The sequence below is a fragment of the Chenopodium quinoa genome, unplaced genomic scaffold (assembly GCF_001683475.1).
Source record: "Chenopodium quinoa cultivar QQ74 unplaced genomic scaffold, ASM168347v1, whole genome shotgun sequence".
Lineage (NCBI taxonomy): Eukaryota > Viridiplantae > Streptophyta > Magnoliopsida > Caryophyllales > Amaranthaceae > Chenopodium > Chenopodium quinoa.
Genome location: NW_018742205.1, coordinates 7,557,281 through 7,573,305, shown reverse-complemented (window position 1 = coordinate 7,573,305; position 16,025 = coordinate 7,557,281). Strand labels below are relative to the sequence as shown.

Sequence of the window (16,025 nt, the reverse complement as noted above, 5' to 3'; positions counted from 1 at the left end):
GAATGATTTATGTGTTAATCTACTCCACTTATTCCTAGTTTTTTCATGTAAATTTGGATTAAATTCGTTGATAACTATATTAGAAAGCTCTAAATCTATATAAACCCTTTTCTTGAAATAACAATTGATGAATAATTGAATTATTAAATAAATCATTATGTAATAGGTTTAATAGACTATGATTCCATGAAATAATCTTTATATATTCTTATTATTAAAACATTAATTGAATTAGTTGTTTTAATTTGAATCACTAGAACCCTAATTCTTGAATAAACATTGAATTTTTGATAATTTGGGGATTGATTGAAAATTCATGATATTCATGTATTCTTGCAAATTTGGGGAATTGATTGAAAACTAATTCACAACCTTCAACTTCATACTACCTCCAAAAGAAATGCATTGATCAAGAATTTAGCATTCATCAAGTGCTAAAAGAGAAACTAAACAATAAAGAAATCAAAACAACATTTCATTATTATGAATATTTTTTGTTTTTAGAAAATTATTATGAATATAGGTTGAGCTTAATCTAACAAAAAGCCATCAAAATAGCATATACGAAGAAATAGATGATGTAGATATAAATATTGTGTTTTATATAGTACTTGGTAACCCAAGAAAATATGAAAACTCCATATTCATTTAGACTCATCAATAACAATAGATTTCGTACTCACAGTCAAACCATGCAATTTAGTAGCATAATCTAGCCCATACAAAATCCATACCATGACCAAGGAAGAAATGAGCACAAACACAGGGCCAATCAACCACAACAACAAAGGCAAACTAATGCACAACATTCTACTCCCTACAACTCCCATCAGAAACCCTCTTTCCAACACTCTCTTTGTATGCCCACGGCTCAAGAACTCGCCTGACGCGTTGATCAAGAAGTTAGCATCCACCAAGTAGCTGATGGCTATTGAGCTGCACAGGAAACTGGTCAATAAGAACACCAATGCTGAACCATACTTGAGGACAACGATCCGGCCTGTTTGGGACCCGAAAAATTGAGTCGTGGCTAGAAGGTCACTGGCCTTGTACGCGTTGTTGGCTAATGCTGCTAGTGCAGTGGTTATTAGCATGGTTGGTTATGGTGGCTGTTAGTATAGACTCCATTAGAGTGTTCCTTAGGCTTTGAACTGCTAGTACCTCTTTCTTGTCATCACCCTGTTACATTGACATTTTGTATCCAAAAAAATTAAAGTTACCATTAGCTAGCTTTAAAACTACCACACATGTTACTAGTCTCAATTATCATCAATCCTTCAACTTATATGAATTTGTTACAAACTTAGATAACTCTTGAATAACTACAAATAACTGTTATGCCGACCCTGAATTAGTTATCATGTCGTCACACATAACATAATTAAAAAATATGTCACCTTACAAAATGACCTTTATAATATTTGTGTATTTCCATCCTTCAATTTAACTTAATTTCATAAAGGCAAGTTAAGAAAATCTAACAAAATCATTATTACCTTAAGAAAGGTACTTGGTAATAATTTTTACCAGCCATCCCAAAGGGCCTAAATTACGTAAAAAATTTCAATAATTTGTAATAAAGATAGTACTACATATATTAGATATATCCCCAAACATATGGATTTTACTTTGATTAGATCAAAATAAGGTGTAACAATTAAGTGACAATATATACATATATATATATATATATATATATATATATATATATATATGATTAAAACTATATTATAGAGCTTTTATAATTAATTGAGGGAAAGAAATATTACCGGTTTGATACCTTGAAGCCATTCCCTCCTCTTGAGAGTGTTGATTCCAATGGTGGTAAGGGAAGGATTGTGCTTGAAATTGTGCCAAAGAAAAACATGATATCCCACACTCAAAAACAAACTTAAAGGAACTAATGTTGTATCCAAATAATTTGTCACTGCCATTAAATTAAATCTTTTGAAGCTTTGAATTGGGAAATTATAACTTGTTAGAAGAAATTAAGACTGATAATTAATCAAGAAATTTCACTGAAAAAATAAGTGGTTTTGAAGTTTGGTAAGGAGACTTACTAATAAGAAAAAAGTTGAGTCCTAGTCATGAAAGCAAATTAGAAGCTTTTCTTAATTGGAAACCAATAACTCAATTGGTAAATGACACATTGTGGAGCCCACATGAATTAAGAAAGATTAGTAACTGAAGCACTATTATTTGTTCACATTTTTTTTTTATTTAAAGCTTTTATATGATAAGATAATATTATAGATATATATGTATATGTGTCAAAAAAAAATATTATAGGTATAAAATGGGATATGGAATGCTGAGCATGCCAAAATTAGGCCATTTTGCCACCTTTGCCAAAATTGATAGTTGAGCCGATTAGGTTCTTGATCACCGTATAAACTTTAAGAATATAGAAACATGCATGATGATCTTCATACATATCTTGTGAAAAAAGGTAAATGATAACTAGTTGGTTAATAAAGTGTTAAAAATCTGGCAATATCTGGTGTTCAATACATGGGATTAATATTGTTTTACATCATTTGTTCTTTTTGCTTCTCTCAGTGCCAGAATCAAAAAGGAATAAATTTTGTGAAAATTGTTATTTCTTTGAAAATCATTGATATATATTTTATTAATAGGTATGAAGTACAAAATTTTTAATAGATAAGAAGTATGAATTTAGCATTATGATTTTCATACAAATTTTCTTAAACATCATACGAAGTACTTGTATTACGTAGTATTTCAGACAATTTACTATTTAAGCTAAGTTTGTCAAAAAAAAAAAAAAAAAAAAAAAACTTGATAATAAGAAACGTGAGTATCTGTTATGAGTGATAATAGTTTTTTAACTTGTTTGGCAGAGCACACTACTATTCATGCTCCAATTATATATTTCACATGTATTTCCCAAAGAAAAATAAAAAGGAAGCTAATTTTCACATGATATGTACCAAGAGATTGATGGATTAGGGAGAAAAGTTCACAAATATAAGGACACTGCCAATTGCTAATGAAAAATAGAGCATCAGAGGTCATCAATGATCATAGATGAAGACTCCAATCCACATGCACACTGTCATTGGATTGGGAAGGAACACCGAAGCAATGGCCAAAGATCAAGAAGGAAACAAAGCTTAAGAGAGCAAGAAAGGGGCCAAGAGTTAAAAGATGGTATTCGCTTTAATAATGTACATACAAATGTGCAATCAAGTTATAACAGCCAACCTCAATGGCTCAATGCATTCAAGAGCAGATTATAGTTTCTCGCAGAGCACTATTGTTGGTAGGCTTTCCAACTTTCTAATTAAAGTAGAAAATCATGCATGCTTGAACACCAAGCTCGAGGAACAAATACACAAGTCAGCTTGTTCTTGTCATAGCTAAGTTACAGTAATGAGTAATGACATGGTTTTACAAGAAAGCTTCCCCAGTTCCCCCCTAATTCTTATGCTAAGCTGTTCTTCCGCATATATACAGAAACACAAAATCATGGATCAGTGAGCATCTCCCCATTTCAGTATGGATGATTCAAAATTATAGTGCAGCTATAGAACTTTCTGCTGCTCCATCTATTCTCGCTTATCCTCCTCTAGTTCCTCCCTAACCCCAACAAACACGTGATCAGTGGAGCCTGAAACTTTTCTCTCTTTCCTTTCGATCATGCTTGCCATATCAGCAGCAACCTTGACTCCACTACTTGTCAGTGAGACACCCTCTTCGTCTAGGTCATCACCAGACTCTTCCAAATAGGCATACCTAAAAGCAAAAAAAAGAATTAGATTTGGTATTTAGATGCATGATTCATGACTCATGACTCATGACACCTTCCTAAGACAGGAACCATAATGGGTGATAACATATAGAGATAGCATACGACAGGCAACCAAAATGCAATAAGCATAATAAATTAACAAAGCCCTGAAAAAGAACAAAGAACAAACAGAGACTCATCACAGAATCATAAATAAACATTACTCAAATTTGCAGCTTCGGACATGGATTTACGAAATCAAATTTCCATATTGCACAAAAGCACAAACACAAACGTAGAAATTCAGTTGATAGAAGCTTACTACGATTCTACATAAACCAAAAGTACCATTGGATGAAGGCACAAGATTCCAGGATCAACGAGAAATAGAAACAGAAAAGGCAGCAACTTAAATCAATCCATCAAATACTCAGGCTTAGGCTCATACCAAGTTATGTGAGAAGTGGCGAAAGCTTGTCAAAAGTTGGATCAGCCTCAATTTCTATAGCTTCCAAGCAAATTTGAGGGGTTACTATTATCTTTCATACCCACCATCCTTTATAATTTCCTCCATTCCCCTAATATTGCACCAATTGGACTTTTGACGCTATTCACAAACTCTTCAATTACATATTGTAATATGCTACCTCGGTTTCTTATTATTTACAACAAATGAGTTTGCGCAAACTCCTAGGCAAAATTTGTTTGTGAGTGTTAAATGGAGAAAGAAAGATAGAAATGCATGTGATGAGGAGAGACAAAAAACATGACACCTTGAAAAAGAAAGAAAATATTTGTTGCAAATAACATGAAACATCCATTTTTGGCAAATGTTGAAAATAATATCTAATTTTTAAAATTTTTACTCCTATATAATTAAAGAAAGATATTTAAGATTGGAAAATGTGCATTGGGATGCATATTCCCCCTATGTTGCAATATTTGGGATCCACACTAAAAAATTAAAATACCCTTATTATACTTGGCTATCTCCTTCAAAGTCTCTCTATACCACTTCAAAAAGGTAAGTTTGATGATGTAAGCACAATCTATTTCTGTTTCAGGAAATGAAATTTTTTTTTTTCAGACAAACCTAAAAAGTACGCATAAAATAGACACCTATATACAACAAAAAGGCAATTGCTTCAGAAGCTAAACCCATAATTAATACTAGGCGCACAAGAATGTCTCAAGCTCTGCTAGCTAATCAATGTTTTGATACTTGTTGCAGCTTATCTAGATAAATTGCCAATGTCTGTCTTGTAAATTATAATATGAAATTGCAGTGCCATTCCTTATTCTAGATCTATTTCAGTAGAACCTAAAACCATTAAAAGGGTAATTATGAATAGCATCTGCATGATTTGAGCTTGCAGGTTGCAAAAATCAATTCCAATATTTCTTACAGCTCATCTTATCAAAAGTGCTAATGATAATCTTGGAATACAGGAATTCAATATCCAAGAGTTGGAGTGCAAAAGATCAATCTGTCTAACACAAATACTTATGTTATTTCACATATTATGAAGCAAAAAATGATTGAAAAAGTAAGAATAGGAATATAGTTGACCATACAAAGCTGGACGGCAGAAATAATACTAGTAATCAAATTGACTACTGAACCACTGACCAGAACTGGCTTGACTCATTTTTTTATTCCTGTCATCCAACTTAAAAACGCAAACCGGAAATCAATGTTGTATATGCCTCCAACTCTACAAGACATATTCCCATCATTTCATTTGAACTCTCTTTTTTTTAATATAAAAGAGTTAAGAGAGATAATCTTTGTTTCCACTTAAAGAGCCAAAATAATACAAAAGATACACTCTTCGTACAATAATAGTCTTCACTCTTCACGTAATTCCAACTCCTAAGTCTTAAGGATGAAAAGACCCTTCATGACATTATCAGTTTCTCACAGGCTCCATTACATAGTTTAGTATTTAGAAAGGCTAAAGCATAAGCATAACTATTTTGGAAAGTGACATAGTTTCCAAATATCCATGGTTAATACTTCGTATGTGGTTATTATATCCATATGTAGGAAAAATTAGGAAAATGTAAAACTCCTTATAAAATGCTGAAGATGATGGAGAGTTTTACTGTAGAAGGATGAGGTAAGCTTCCCAGATCTAGCATTAGTAACTTAGAATTAAGGAAAGTAGAAGCATCCCCTCCCCCAAGTTTTACTTTTCTAGGGTATGGTAATGAAGATGAGTGCAGAGGAGGGAAAGGTTTTACCCATTTACTCACATTTCTTCAAAGATTCCTTATACCAATTTTTGTGGAATTGGTAGAATTATGCTCAAAATTGTGATTCAGCAATTTTATTATTTTGCCATGATACTATGAAGATTCTTCTAGATTTGTGAATCTTTATCTGATGAACATGGTTTGCTAATATTTGAGAAACAAGATCTTAAAAGCCTATGAACTGGATTCACAATTTTACCATAGCCAGAAAATACAATAAATAAATATAAAAAATCAAAACAGAAAAGCCAAGATTCACTGGCACACCTATTCAGAAAACAAATTTTTGTACTACAATAACAATATACAGACAGCTTGTCACCTCCTATTAAAGGAACGCTAAGTGATTGGGCTGTAGGTGAAACCCAGACATCAACAAGAGGAAAGAGGAGAGGGGGGGGGGACAATAGAATCCAATATTGTCATTTTATACAGAATTAGCAAAGGCCTGCGTATTACCTATATGTCAGTGATGCAAAGAAGTAATAGAAAGGAAAAGGCAGTCTTTTTACTTGATTCGATTAGTTTCTATCGTATTATTTTCCACCACTATAAAAATTCGGGAAAGCCGTGAAATTGAACATAATACACAGATATCTATCTGTTTCCCAACAATAAATTTGCCTTTTAGTATATAACACCCACCCACATGCAAGCATTGCAGAATAGAGACAGCAATACTCTTTAAATTCATAGCTAGTCTCAAGAGAGGTACCACAGACATCGGGAACAAATCAACAGACTTACATATAACAAGTGCTACATACCTTGTAGGGTTGCGAGAAGGAGCCCAGAGTATACATATCACAACTAAAAGAGAGTATGCAAGCAGAGCCCAAAAGGCAGGAATGATCCATGCAATCCGCCAAAGCTCGCCTAAAGGATCAGTTGCATTAAAATACAACTGCAAAAAAGCAGATCATATAAAATAAGGTAAAGGACAATAATTTTTGTTATGAGTAAGGACAGGAAAGAAGAACAGGTGAATATAAAGTACCTCATAACCAATCCAAGAAATTGAGAGCACTACAAATATCGCAAGAGAATTTGTAAATTTCCGGTAGAGCTCTAACTTAGCCAAGCTTCTACGAAGCTGAATTCAAGAATTAAAAAAGATAAATATAATGGAATTGCAAAATCTTACCTAATCCACAACAGTAGAAGCATCAGTATACATGATAAAAGATAACAGAGACAGCATATACATCCACATAATGCCTCCCTGCCCCCCCCCCCTCCTCTCTCTCTCTCTCTCTCTCTCTCTCTCTCTCTCTCTCTCTCTACAAAAACACGGGGGTGCCTATTAAGAAGTTCATTTTCTAGAAGTTTTAAATTCAAAGAAATCAATTCTGTACAGAGGAGAGCATTTAAAGATGAAATTAAATTTACCCCAAAAAAAAAAGGAATTTATAGAAGTAGAAAATTTACCTGCAGCTTCTCCAAAGTGTTTGAAAGGGAGGAGAATATCCACAAAATGAAGCACGTGTCCATAAACACGACAGGCAACACCAGAACTAACTTGGTTTTCCCAATGAAATCATTAATATTGCCCAAATGTTCATATAGTTCAAGCGCCTCATAACCTAGAAAGTATATACCTCCAAAAAACATAACCTTCGATGTGATAGCCCCTAAAGTTGGTTTGACCACACCATATCCCATGGAAACAACCAGGAGGAGGAGTCGGGAGAGTGTCTTTTTAACTGCAGTAAAGGTTACTGCCCACAGAGTGACCCCCATTGGCCTAACACCTGTTGCATTCAGATTGGAATAGTCAAAATACCATAATGCCATTTCAAGCATACCAAGGGCAATCACTGCTGTAATGTGATAGTGCAGCTGTATAATATCTTTCCAGAATTGAACAAACCGCAATAGCCAAGCCAGTCCTAGCAAAAGGTATGCTAAAGACATGAAACCATAAAATTTCATCAAAGGAGTCATTTTTCCAGGCAAATAACCATCCGGATTCTTCCATACCGTTCTTCCACTTATTGTCGTACCCTTTAGTGTCGGATCACAATACATAAAGTACAGATAATACATTCCTGTGCTGTTAATGTCAACAGACTGGAAAGGCATCAAGGCCTTGTCGTTCTTTCCTTCAAAGAAAACCTTGATCCGTTTAGGCCATTCACGCTTTTCTGGATTAGGCTGCATTATTACCTCACCTATCTTGCAATGCCCCTCACTCGCAAGGGTTTGATTGCAACATATTGCATCTGTTTTGAGGTATGTTCCACCAATCCTTTCACGGTCTTTCACCTCAACTATGATAGCTTCCACCGTACCAGTATATTGCTGCCATTCATTCTGCTTCTCTGCAGACTCTTTTGTCCTTGTAAATGTAACAGATTCAAATCTGGAATGCCAACAGCACATAATACCAAACCAAGTATCAGTAATTCTAATATTGAGCACAAAAGCCTGTCACAACTAACGTTACCAAAAATGTAGACAATGCAAAAGCTCAGTGGATCCATCAAGGCATAAATTCCATAACAACAGTTTCTAAGTAACAAACTTAGCTCTTTCTGTCACTAAATAACAGGATCATTTATATTCTAGGCCGCCTAATACGATACAGAGCAACTCATATCTACAATTAATAATTCAAAATTTTTCATAAATGCCTTATATGATGCTTGACTAAGAATGTCAAGTAAAGACTTCTTGTGGACCATAGTACGGCAGAGAAATACGAATATAAAATCAATTTTCTTTATTCATAATCCCTGATCAAATGTGACCGACTCTTTTATAGGGACCGAGACAGTGTAAACTAAGCAATTCTGTAATAGATTGTAGTCTCATTACTCCAAAATAAGATCATGTGGATGCCAACTAACTTGGTTAGTATAAAAGCAATAGGGACTATACTAATCAAATCCCGACTACATCAATGCCCTTTGAGCTCTCAACACCGAAAACGTAACCAACATAACTAGATTCTTTTATGTTTCCCTCCCCCTTAACCATCCAAATACCCAATCCTATATTACAAATAACTGAATCATCAACGCGATACACCTTCTTGGCTCTTCACTCAAATAAACAAACCTAACACGAATTCCACAAGCTAGCAACTTCATTGCAGAAGTGATCTCAGGCTAAAAGCTCACCGATTTTCAATTTTCGAAATTTTAGCAACTTCTACTATACAAACAACCCTTCACAAGCTCAAAATAGATGGATGAAACGGAATCACCGCCATAGACTTAAACCAACTAAACAACAAAACATCAACCGCCAATTAAAATCTCGAAAATCAAACAATTAAATCTAAAATTGACGAATTACAGTATCAAACAAACAATTCAAATTCATGAATACGATGATCAAATAATCAACAACTTACAAAAACACAAATTAAATGAAAAAAAAATAAAGATGAAAATATACCTAATAAAAGACCTGCCTTTGGAACTTTTTTCGGAAGAAGAAGAAGAGTGATCGGAAACCTTAGAAGCATAGAGACCTTCGCTACCGCCATGGAAGAAGAAGGCGTTAGATTGAGGGATGAATTTTTCATTTCTGTAATCGTGAATTGAAGCTTCAACTTTTTGGATTGAATTGAAGAAGAAGAATGTAAGCCCTAAAAAAAACCCTATTTTTAATTTAACTGGAAATTCTCTCTCCTCCATTGTTGTTGTTGATTATTCTGTGTTTTTTAATTTTAGGATGAAGAAAAAAGGGGAAAGGCGAAAGGGAAAGGGATGAACGGTGACAAAGAAATGTACCAAACACGAGGTCAGAAACCAAGACAGACAACCAACGACGTGGAACTTTTTTTTTTTTTTTTTTTTTTTAAACTGGCATTGTCATGTCTATTAACTATTCCTAAAACAAAACTAATAAATGGACTCCCACATTGAAATATGTATTAGGCGATATTGAATATGTATTAAATCATAATTTTGATGAAAATCTAAAATTTTAAAATTACAAATATTTTTGTACAAGGTGCATTTTGTTTATCCTTTTTCACAAATTATAAAAATAAATTTTATATAAATCGTGCATCGGGTTCTAACCTAGTATTTTTACATATTAAAATTTTAAATTTAGTGCTAGGAATTAAAAAATATAAATAAAAAAAAAAGGTGTTTTTAACTTTTATTAGGTTTGGTAGGTTGTAAATTTTGACAAAAAAAATCTCAATCTTAAGGGTTTGTTTGGCATTGTTTTTAATTTTCTATTTTTTAAAAAACAAAAAACCAAAAACAAGAAAAAGGTGTTTTCTCTTTTCTATTGTCAATTTTCAAAATTATCATGATTTTAATAAGTTTGACTAATTTTTGATTCATTATATGACATATATCATATGGTTTTAAAAAACAAAAAACCATAAAACAGAAAACCAAGGTAATACCAAACGCGATTGCTTGTTTTCATTTTGTGATAATAATATTCCTCTTATCATAGCCCGAGGTGGCCAGTGGGCCGGGTTGGACCCAGCCCACCCTAACTCGCACGGCTGGTGGGTCACGTGGGTCCGACCCGGTTTCAATCCGGCACAGCCCGGCACAGCTCGGATTTAATCCGGGTTGTGTCGTGGGTCCAAAATTTTCGACACAACCCATTTCAACCCAGCTCAGTTTAACCCGTTTGATTCGACCCAAATCGCACAACCCGTTTTGACTCATTTAATTCGACACACCTAGCCCGTGAACCCACCTAACCCGACCCACCTGGCACAACCCAGCCCGCACGGCCCACCCGCACGAATGACCCACCCAACCCGCACGAGCCAACCCACCTAACCCGCACGCATGACCCACCCAACCCGCACGCATGACCCACCCAACCCGCACGGCCGGCACAACCCGCACGGCCGGCACAACCCGCACGGCCGGCACAACCCGCACGGCCGGCACAACCCGCACGGCCCGCACAGCCCGCACAATTCGCACAATTCGCACGACCCGCACGGCCCGCACGGCCTAACATCCATTTTTAAAAAAAAAACGGCTAGTTTTTTGTATCTAACGGCTAGTTTTTTGTATCTAACGGCTAGTTTTTTAAGTGTATGATCATCCATTCTATTTTTCCTATAAATACCAATTCCATTTCACTCAAATTTCCACACAAATTCAAGCTTTCTTTCTCTCTTACTTAAAAATTCTTATTGTTCTCAAATTCTCAAGTGTTATATAGAGTTATATTTTTGTTAAAAAAAATCTCCTTAATATTATTATTAGTATTCTTAAGATTCTAAAAAAAAAAAGTTCTTCTCCATATTATAATTAGTAATCATACAAAAAAAAATGAGCTCAAGAGGAGGAATGGGAAGGAGTCAAAGTGGTGGTCGAAGTGGTAGCCAAAGGAGTGGTGGTGCAAATTTTTCGTATGAAATTAATACGGAAAATTTAAACCAATTTGTCAATGAATATGGAGATTATGGTTTAAGAGATAGGCAAAATATTCAAACGTCTCCACCACAACATTTCTCCCACGAGTCCCACCAATCATCAAGTTCAACTATGCCACCTCCATCGCAACCAACATCTCAACCTTCATCTCAAGGTAATTTCTAATTAAATTTTTATTGTTATGAATATTTAAAAAAACTATTATTAATGATTATAAAGTTAGTTTAGTTTCCAATTTTCTATGATTTACAATTAGTTAATTACCATGAAAAATGCGTTTAAATAAGTATAATTAAAATATTTAAAATTTAAAAGCTTATTTTCATGAATAGCATTTAAAAATTAATTTTAATAATTTGATTTATGAAAGGTGGTGGCGGTGAAAGTAGAGGTCGAGCACATTTTTCTTGGGTGTGGAAACATTTTGAACGAGTTGAGGTCACACCCCCGGGATGGCAACCTGGTCAACCAAAGAGGTTCACGTGTACATGCCTAGTTTGCAAGGCGCTAGGTGCAAATGTCAAGTCATATAATTGGAAAACGGGAGATGGAACCGGAACCTTGAGTCGACATTTGCAAAATAAACACGACTTGTTCGAAAATGGCCCCCGTCCTTCGGGGGGTGGCGTCCAAACACAATTGGGTGGATACATGAACCAACCCGGCGGAGGTACACCTTTCATTTATAATAAAGATAGAATGATTGATGAAATGAGTACTTTAGTTATTGCTAATGAATACCCTTTTAGTTACGGTGAAAATGCAAACGTTGAGCATTTTAATAAAGTTGCATTACAACCTGCATTTACTCGTGTCCCCCGAAATACCCTAAGACGTTATACACAAACTTCTTATTATAAGTATAGGAGTGGTTTGATTGAATTATTTCGTACTTTTGATGGTCGTGTTAGTTTTACAAGTGATACATGGACTTCTAGTTTTGGCGAACCTTTTCTTTGCATTACTGCTCATTGGGTGGATGATGATTGGTTTATTCAAAAACGTATACTATGTTTTCAAGCTATGGAAGAAAGGCATACCGGTTTTAACATCAAAGTTCGTATTTTGGATTGTTTAAAAGAATTTCACTTGAATAATAAAGTTTTTTCTTTGTCTCTTGATAATGCAACTGCAAACACAAAGTGTATTGACTATTTGAAAAATGACTCCGAGCTGAATTTGTTGTTGGGTGGTAGTCTCTTGCATGTTAGATGTTGTGCTCATATTTTGAATTTGTCTGTTCAAGAGGGTCTCGCTGAGTTGCAACCATTGCTAAACCCAATTAGAACAGTTATAAAATGGATTAGGATTACTCAGTCAGTTAGAAGAAAGTACATAGCTATGTGTAAAGAGAGAGGTCTTAAGAAAAGACAATGGTCTATTGATACCCCTACCCGTTGGAATTCTACTTTCAAGTTGTTGAGTGATGCTATAAAGTATCGTGATATTTTGACCCAACTTTACAATGAGACTCGTGTTGATCCTACTGAGTTAATAACCGAAAGTCATTGGACTAATGCTTCTTTTGTTCGTGATGTTTTAAATGCTTTTGATAGTGCAACTCATATTTTCTCTTATATTTATGAGCCTAACGTTCATTTAGTCATAATTGAGTGTGTTAAAGTTGTTCACACCATCGAAGAGCATATGAAGATTGATGGACTTCGTCCCGTTCTTGATAGCATGAAACGTAAGTGGCATACTTATTTTAGTGAATTTCCAATCATTTATGGAATTGCTGCTATTCTTGACCTCGGTGTCAAAGCTGAAGGTTTGGAAAATCTTTTAGAATTTTATTATACAAGTTTAAGTATCGATTATGATGTTAGTGAATATATTAACAAATGCAAATCTGTTTTGGGAGACCTTTATGATCATTATGCATCTATTTATGGTTTTGATTTGGCAACACCAACTACTACTAGCACTTCCGATTCTAGAATTGGTTTTCTTGATAAAGTTATGAAAAAAAAACACAAAGCATCTACATCATTCTCATCATCATCTTCTTCAACACTTGCTATTAATGATTATTTGTCATATCAACATGAGACCAACAACAACTTTCAAATTATAAAATGGTGGCAAGAACATAAAAAAAGTTTTCCTATATTGGCGAGAATTGCAAAAGATATACTTGCAGTTCCCGCTTCATCTGTTGCTTCCGAGTCTGCTTTTAGTGCAGGTAGAAGAGTGTTAGATGAAAAAAGATCTCGCTTAACTCCGGAAAGCATTCAAATTTGTGTTTGTAAGAAAGATTGGGATCAAGCTGAAAGAAGAACTCAAGGTTTAAAGGAAGACGAAGACGATGAAGATGATCCTGTGATGATATTGGAGTCGTCAACGGATGATGCAGCTTCCGGGGATGATGATGCAACAAACATGGGTGGCTAGAAAAGTCTAAATCAGGTACGCTAAGAACTACGTGGGCTTTGATTCTTTCGGGATACGTAGGCAACTTATTTTTCGAAAATTACAATTTAATTGCAAAATTAAATTTTAGTTTTCTAAAGATAGGTCCAAGCCCCCCCCCCCCAAATTTCAAAAGAAGTACAATATAAGAACTACGCTGGCTTTGATTCCTTATTTTATAATATAAGGATACGTAGGCATCTTAATTAAGAGCAAGCCATCAAATTGTTAATTTTGTAAAAATTAAAACACCACACAACCCACCCGACCCTAACCCACGAACCCACCCGACCCTAACCCACAAACCCACCCGACCCTAACCCACCTAACCCACAAACCCACCCGACCCTAACCCACTAACCCACCCGACCCTAACCCACCTAACCCACAAACCCACCCGACCCTAACCCACTAACCCACCCTTCGACCCACCCTAACTCACTAACCCACCTTGACCCGTCTAACCCACGAACCTAGCTCGACCCACCCATGACCCGTCTAACCCACAAACCCAGCTCGACCCACCCACGATCCGTCTAACCCACAAACCCAGCTCGACCCACCCACGACTCGTCTAACCCACGAACCTAACCCTGGTGTGTCCAACTTCTCCGACCCAACCCACGACCCGGCCCACCCTACCCTACGTGTGTCGTGCCGTGTGTCATGAAACCCCAACCCGCGACCCACCTAACCCTAACCCAGCTCGCACGACTCGCACGGTGGACACCTCATTCATAGGTGGTTTAGTTATCACCATAAATTATTGATTAATTGGATAGATAAGCTATTATATATACGAGAAAATACAAGTTAATATCCTATATTAACAAAGTTTGTTTATATCAGGGTATAAATGTCATTTCCACAAACTATTCAGGGATATTTTTGTAAATTCCCCAACATTAAATCTTCAACCTTCTACAATGGAGGTGACTGTGAGTATCCACCGCCACAACCACCACCACACCCAAAACCCTTTATCACGATTTTTCGTCAAACCACCAAGAATGATGCAATTGTACCTTCTTCAAACATTAACTGAGCAACTTCATCAACAATCGAACCCAGCACGAAGCTTCTTCAAGCTCGATTCTCGTCAAATCGAAAATCAACAGCTTCATTGTTACAGCCCAAGTACCGTCGGAAAATACCTGTCATTTTGGGTTAACCATTCCCCTAATTTATGTATTAATTCTTAGGTTTTCTTTAAATTTGGTGGCGAAGTCGCCGTCTGGCCGATATTCATGGAAGAAGGGGATTGTTGGTGGCGTTCATGGAGGTGTATTGATGGTGTTTACATTATTCATGCAATTTTGGTGATGGTGGTGTACTGGTTTGCTACTGTGATGTGCTGAGAAGAAGAAGATGAAATATATATATATATATATATATATATATATATATATATATATATATATATATATATATATATATATATATATATCTTTTGTTGGTGGATATTAATGTAAGTTGTTAATATAGGATATTAACCAAGTCTGGCTCTATATATACTACGTACTTTGTATTTCATATCTTTATTAAACCATTGTACGTACGTAGTATTGTACATATATATGACTTGTTAATAATGAATTAATACAAATACATCGACCCTTCAAGAAACTTAACAATGCACCACCTCAACTTACTTTGTAAATCGTTACGGTATGAATTCTAACTCTGGTCATAACATTTGGAGTATGCACTTCTATCACATTTTTACCATGCTCATATACTCATTTCCACCTCCTTCATCATTCGTACACATAATTTTTTATTATTCAACAATATTATTTGTTTTTTTTTTTAATTTTTTTTTGTCTGACGATAAAGTGATTTAATCACTTCCTAATGTGCTATACACTAAAGAATCCTTGCAAGAAAGCTAAAAAGATCATCTTCATCTTAGACCTAATTTGATCACATAAAAGTTGCATCTGTTTAGGTCAAGTCAATTAAGATTTAGTCATGTTTGGTTTTTATTACTAATAATTTTTTAAAAATTATTGTTACGCATTGATTATTGAGTCGAGACATATTTAGGCGAAAAAAAAAATTACATGTTATCTTTTTTTATAGTTTTAAACTCAAAACACTGTATACCTATTTATTGAAATTTAGCAAAGTATTTATCTATTCTATGTTTAGTCCATCTAACCTAATTGAAACTTTTATAATGTGATTTGAATTGAACTTTTATGATTTGATCCAATTACATTTGATTTGATAGC

At 35.0% G+C, this 16,025-nt stretch overlaps 1 protein-coding gene and 1 pseudogene across 1 annotated transcript; both read right to left on the bottom strand.

Moving 5' to 3' along the window:
• Window positions 1-564: 564 nt before the first annotated feature.
• Window positions 565-2,060, bottom strand: LOC110731536 (annotated as a pseudogene).
• Window positions 2,061-3,151: 1,091 nt separating this feature from the next.
• LOC110731527 (transmembrane protein 87B-like) lies at window positions 3,152-9,904 on the bottom strand. Its single transcript, XM_021911379.1, has 5 exons — window positions 9,410-9,904; window positions 7,436-8,369; window positions 7,005-7,100; window positions 6,775-6,911; window positions 3,152-3,756 (listed from the first exon to the last, which is right to left on the bottom strand). Exons 1-5 carry the CDS (start codon window positions 9,649-9,651, stop codon window positions 3,570-3,572), a joined length of 1,596 nt encoding a protein of 531 aa, XP_021767071.1. The 5' UTR covers window positions 9,652-9,904; the 3' UTR covers window positions 3,152-3,569.
• Window positions 9,905-16,025: the final 6,121 nt, after the last annotated feature.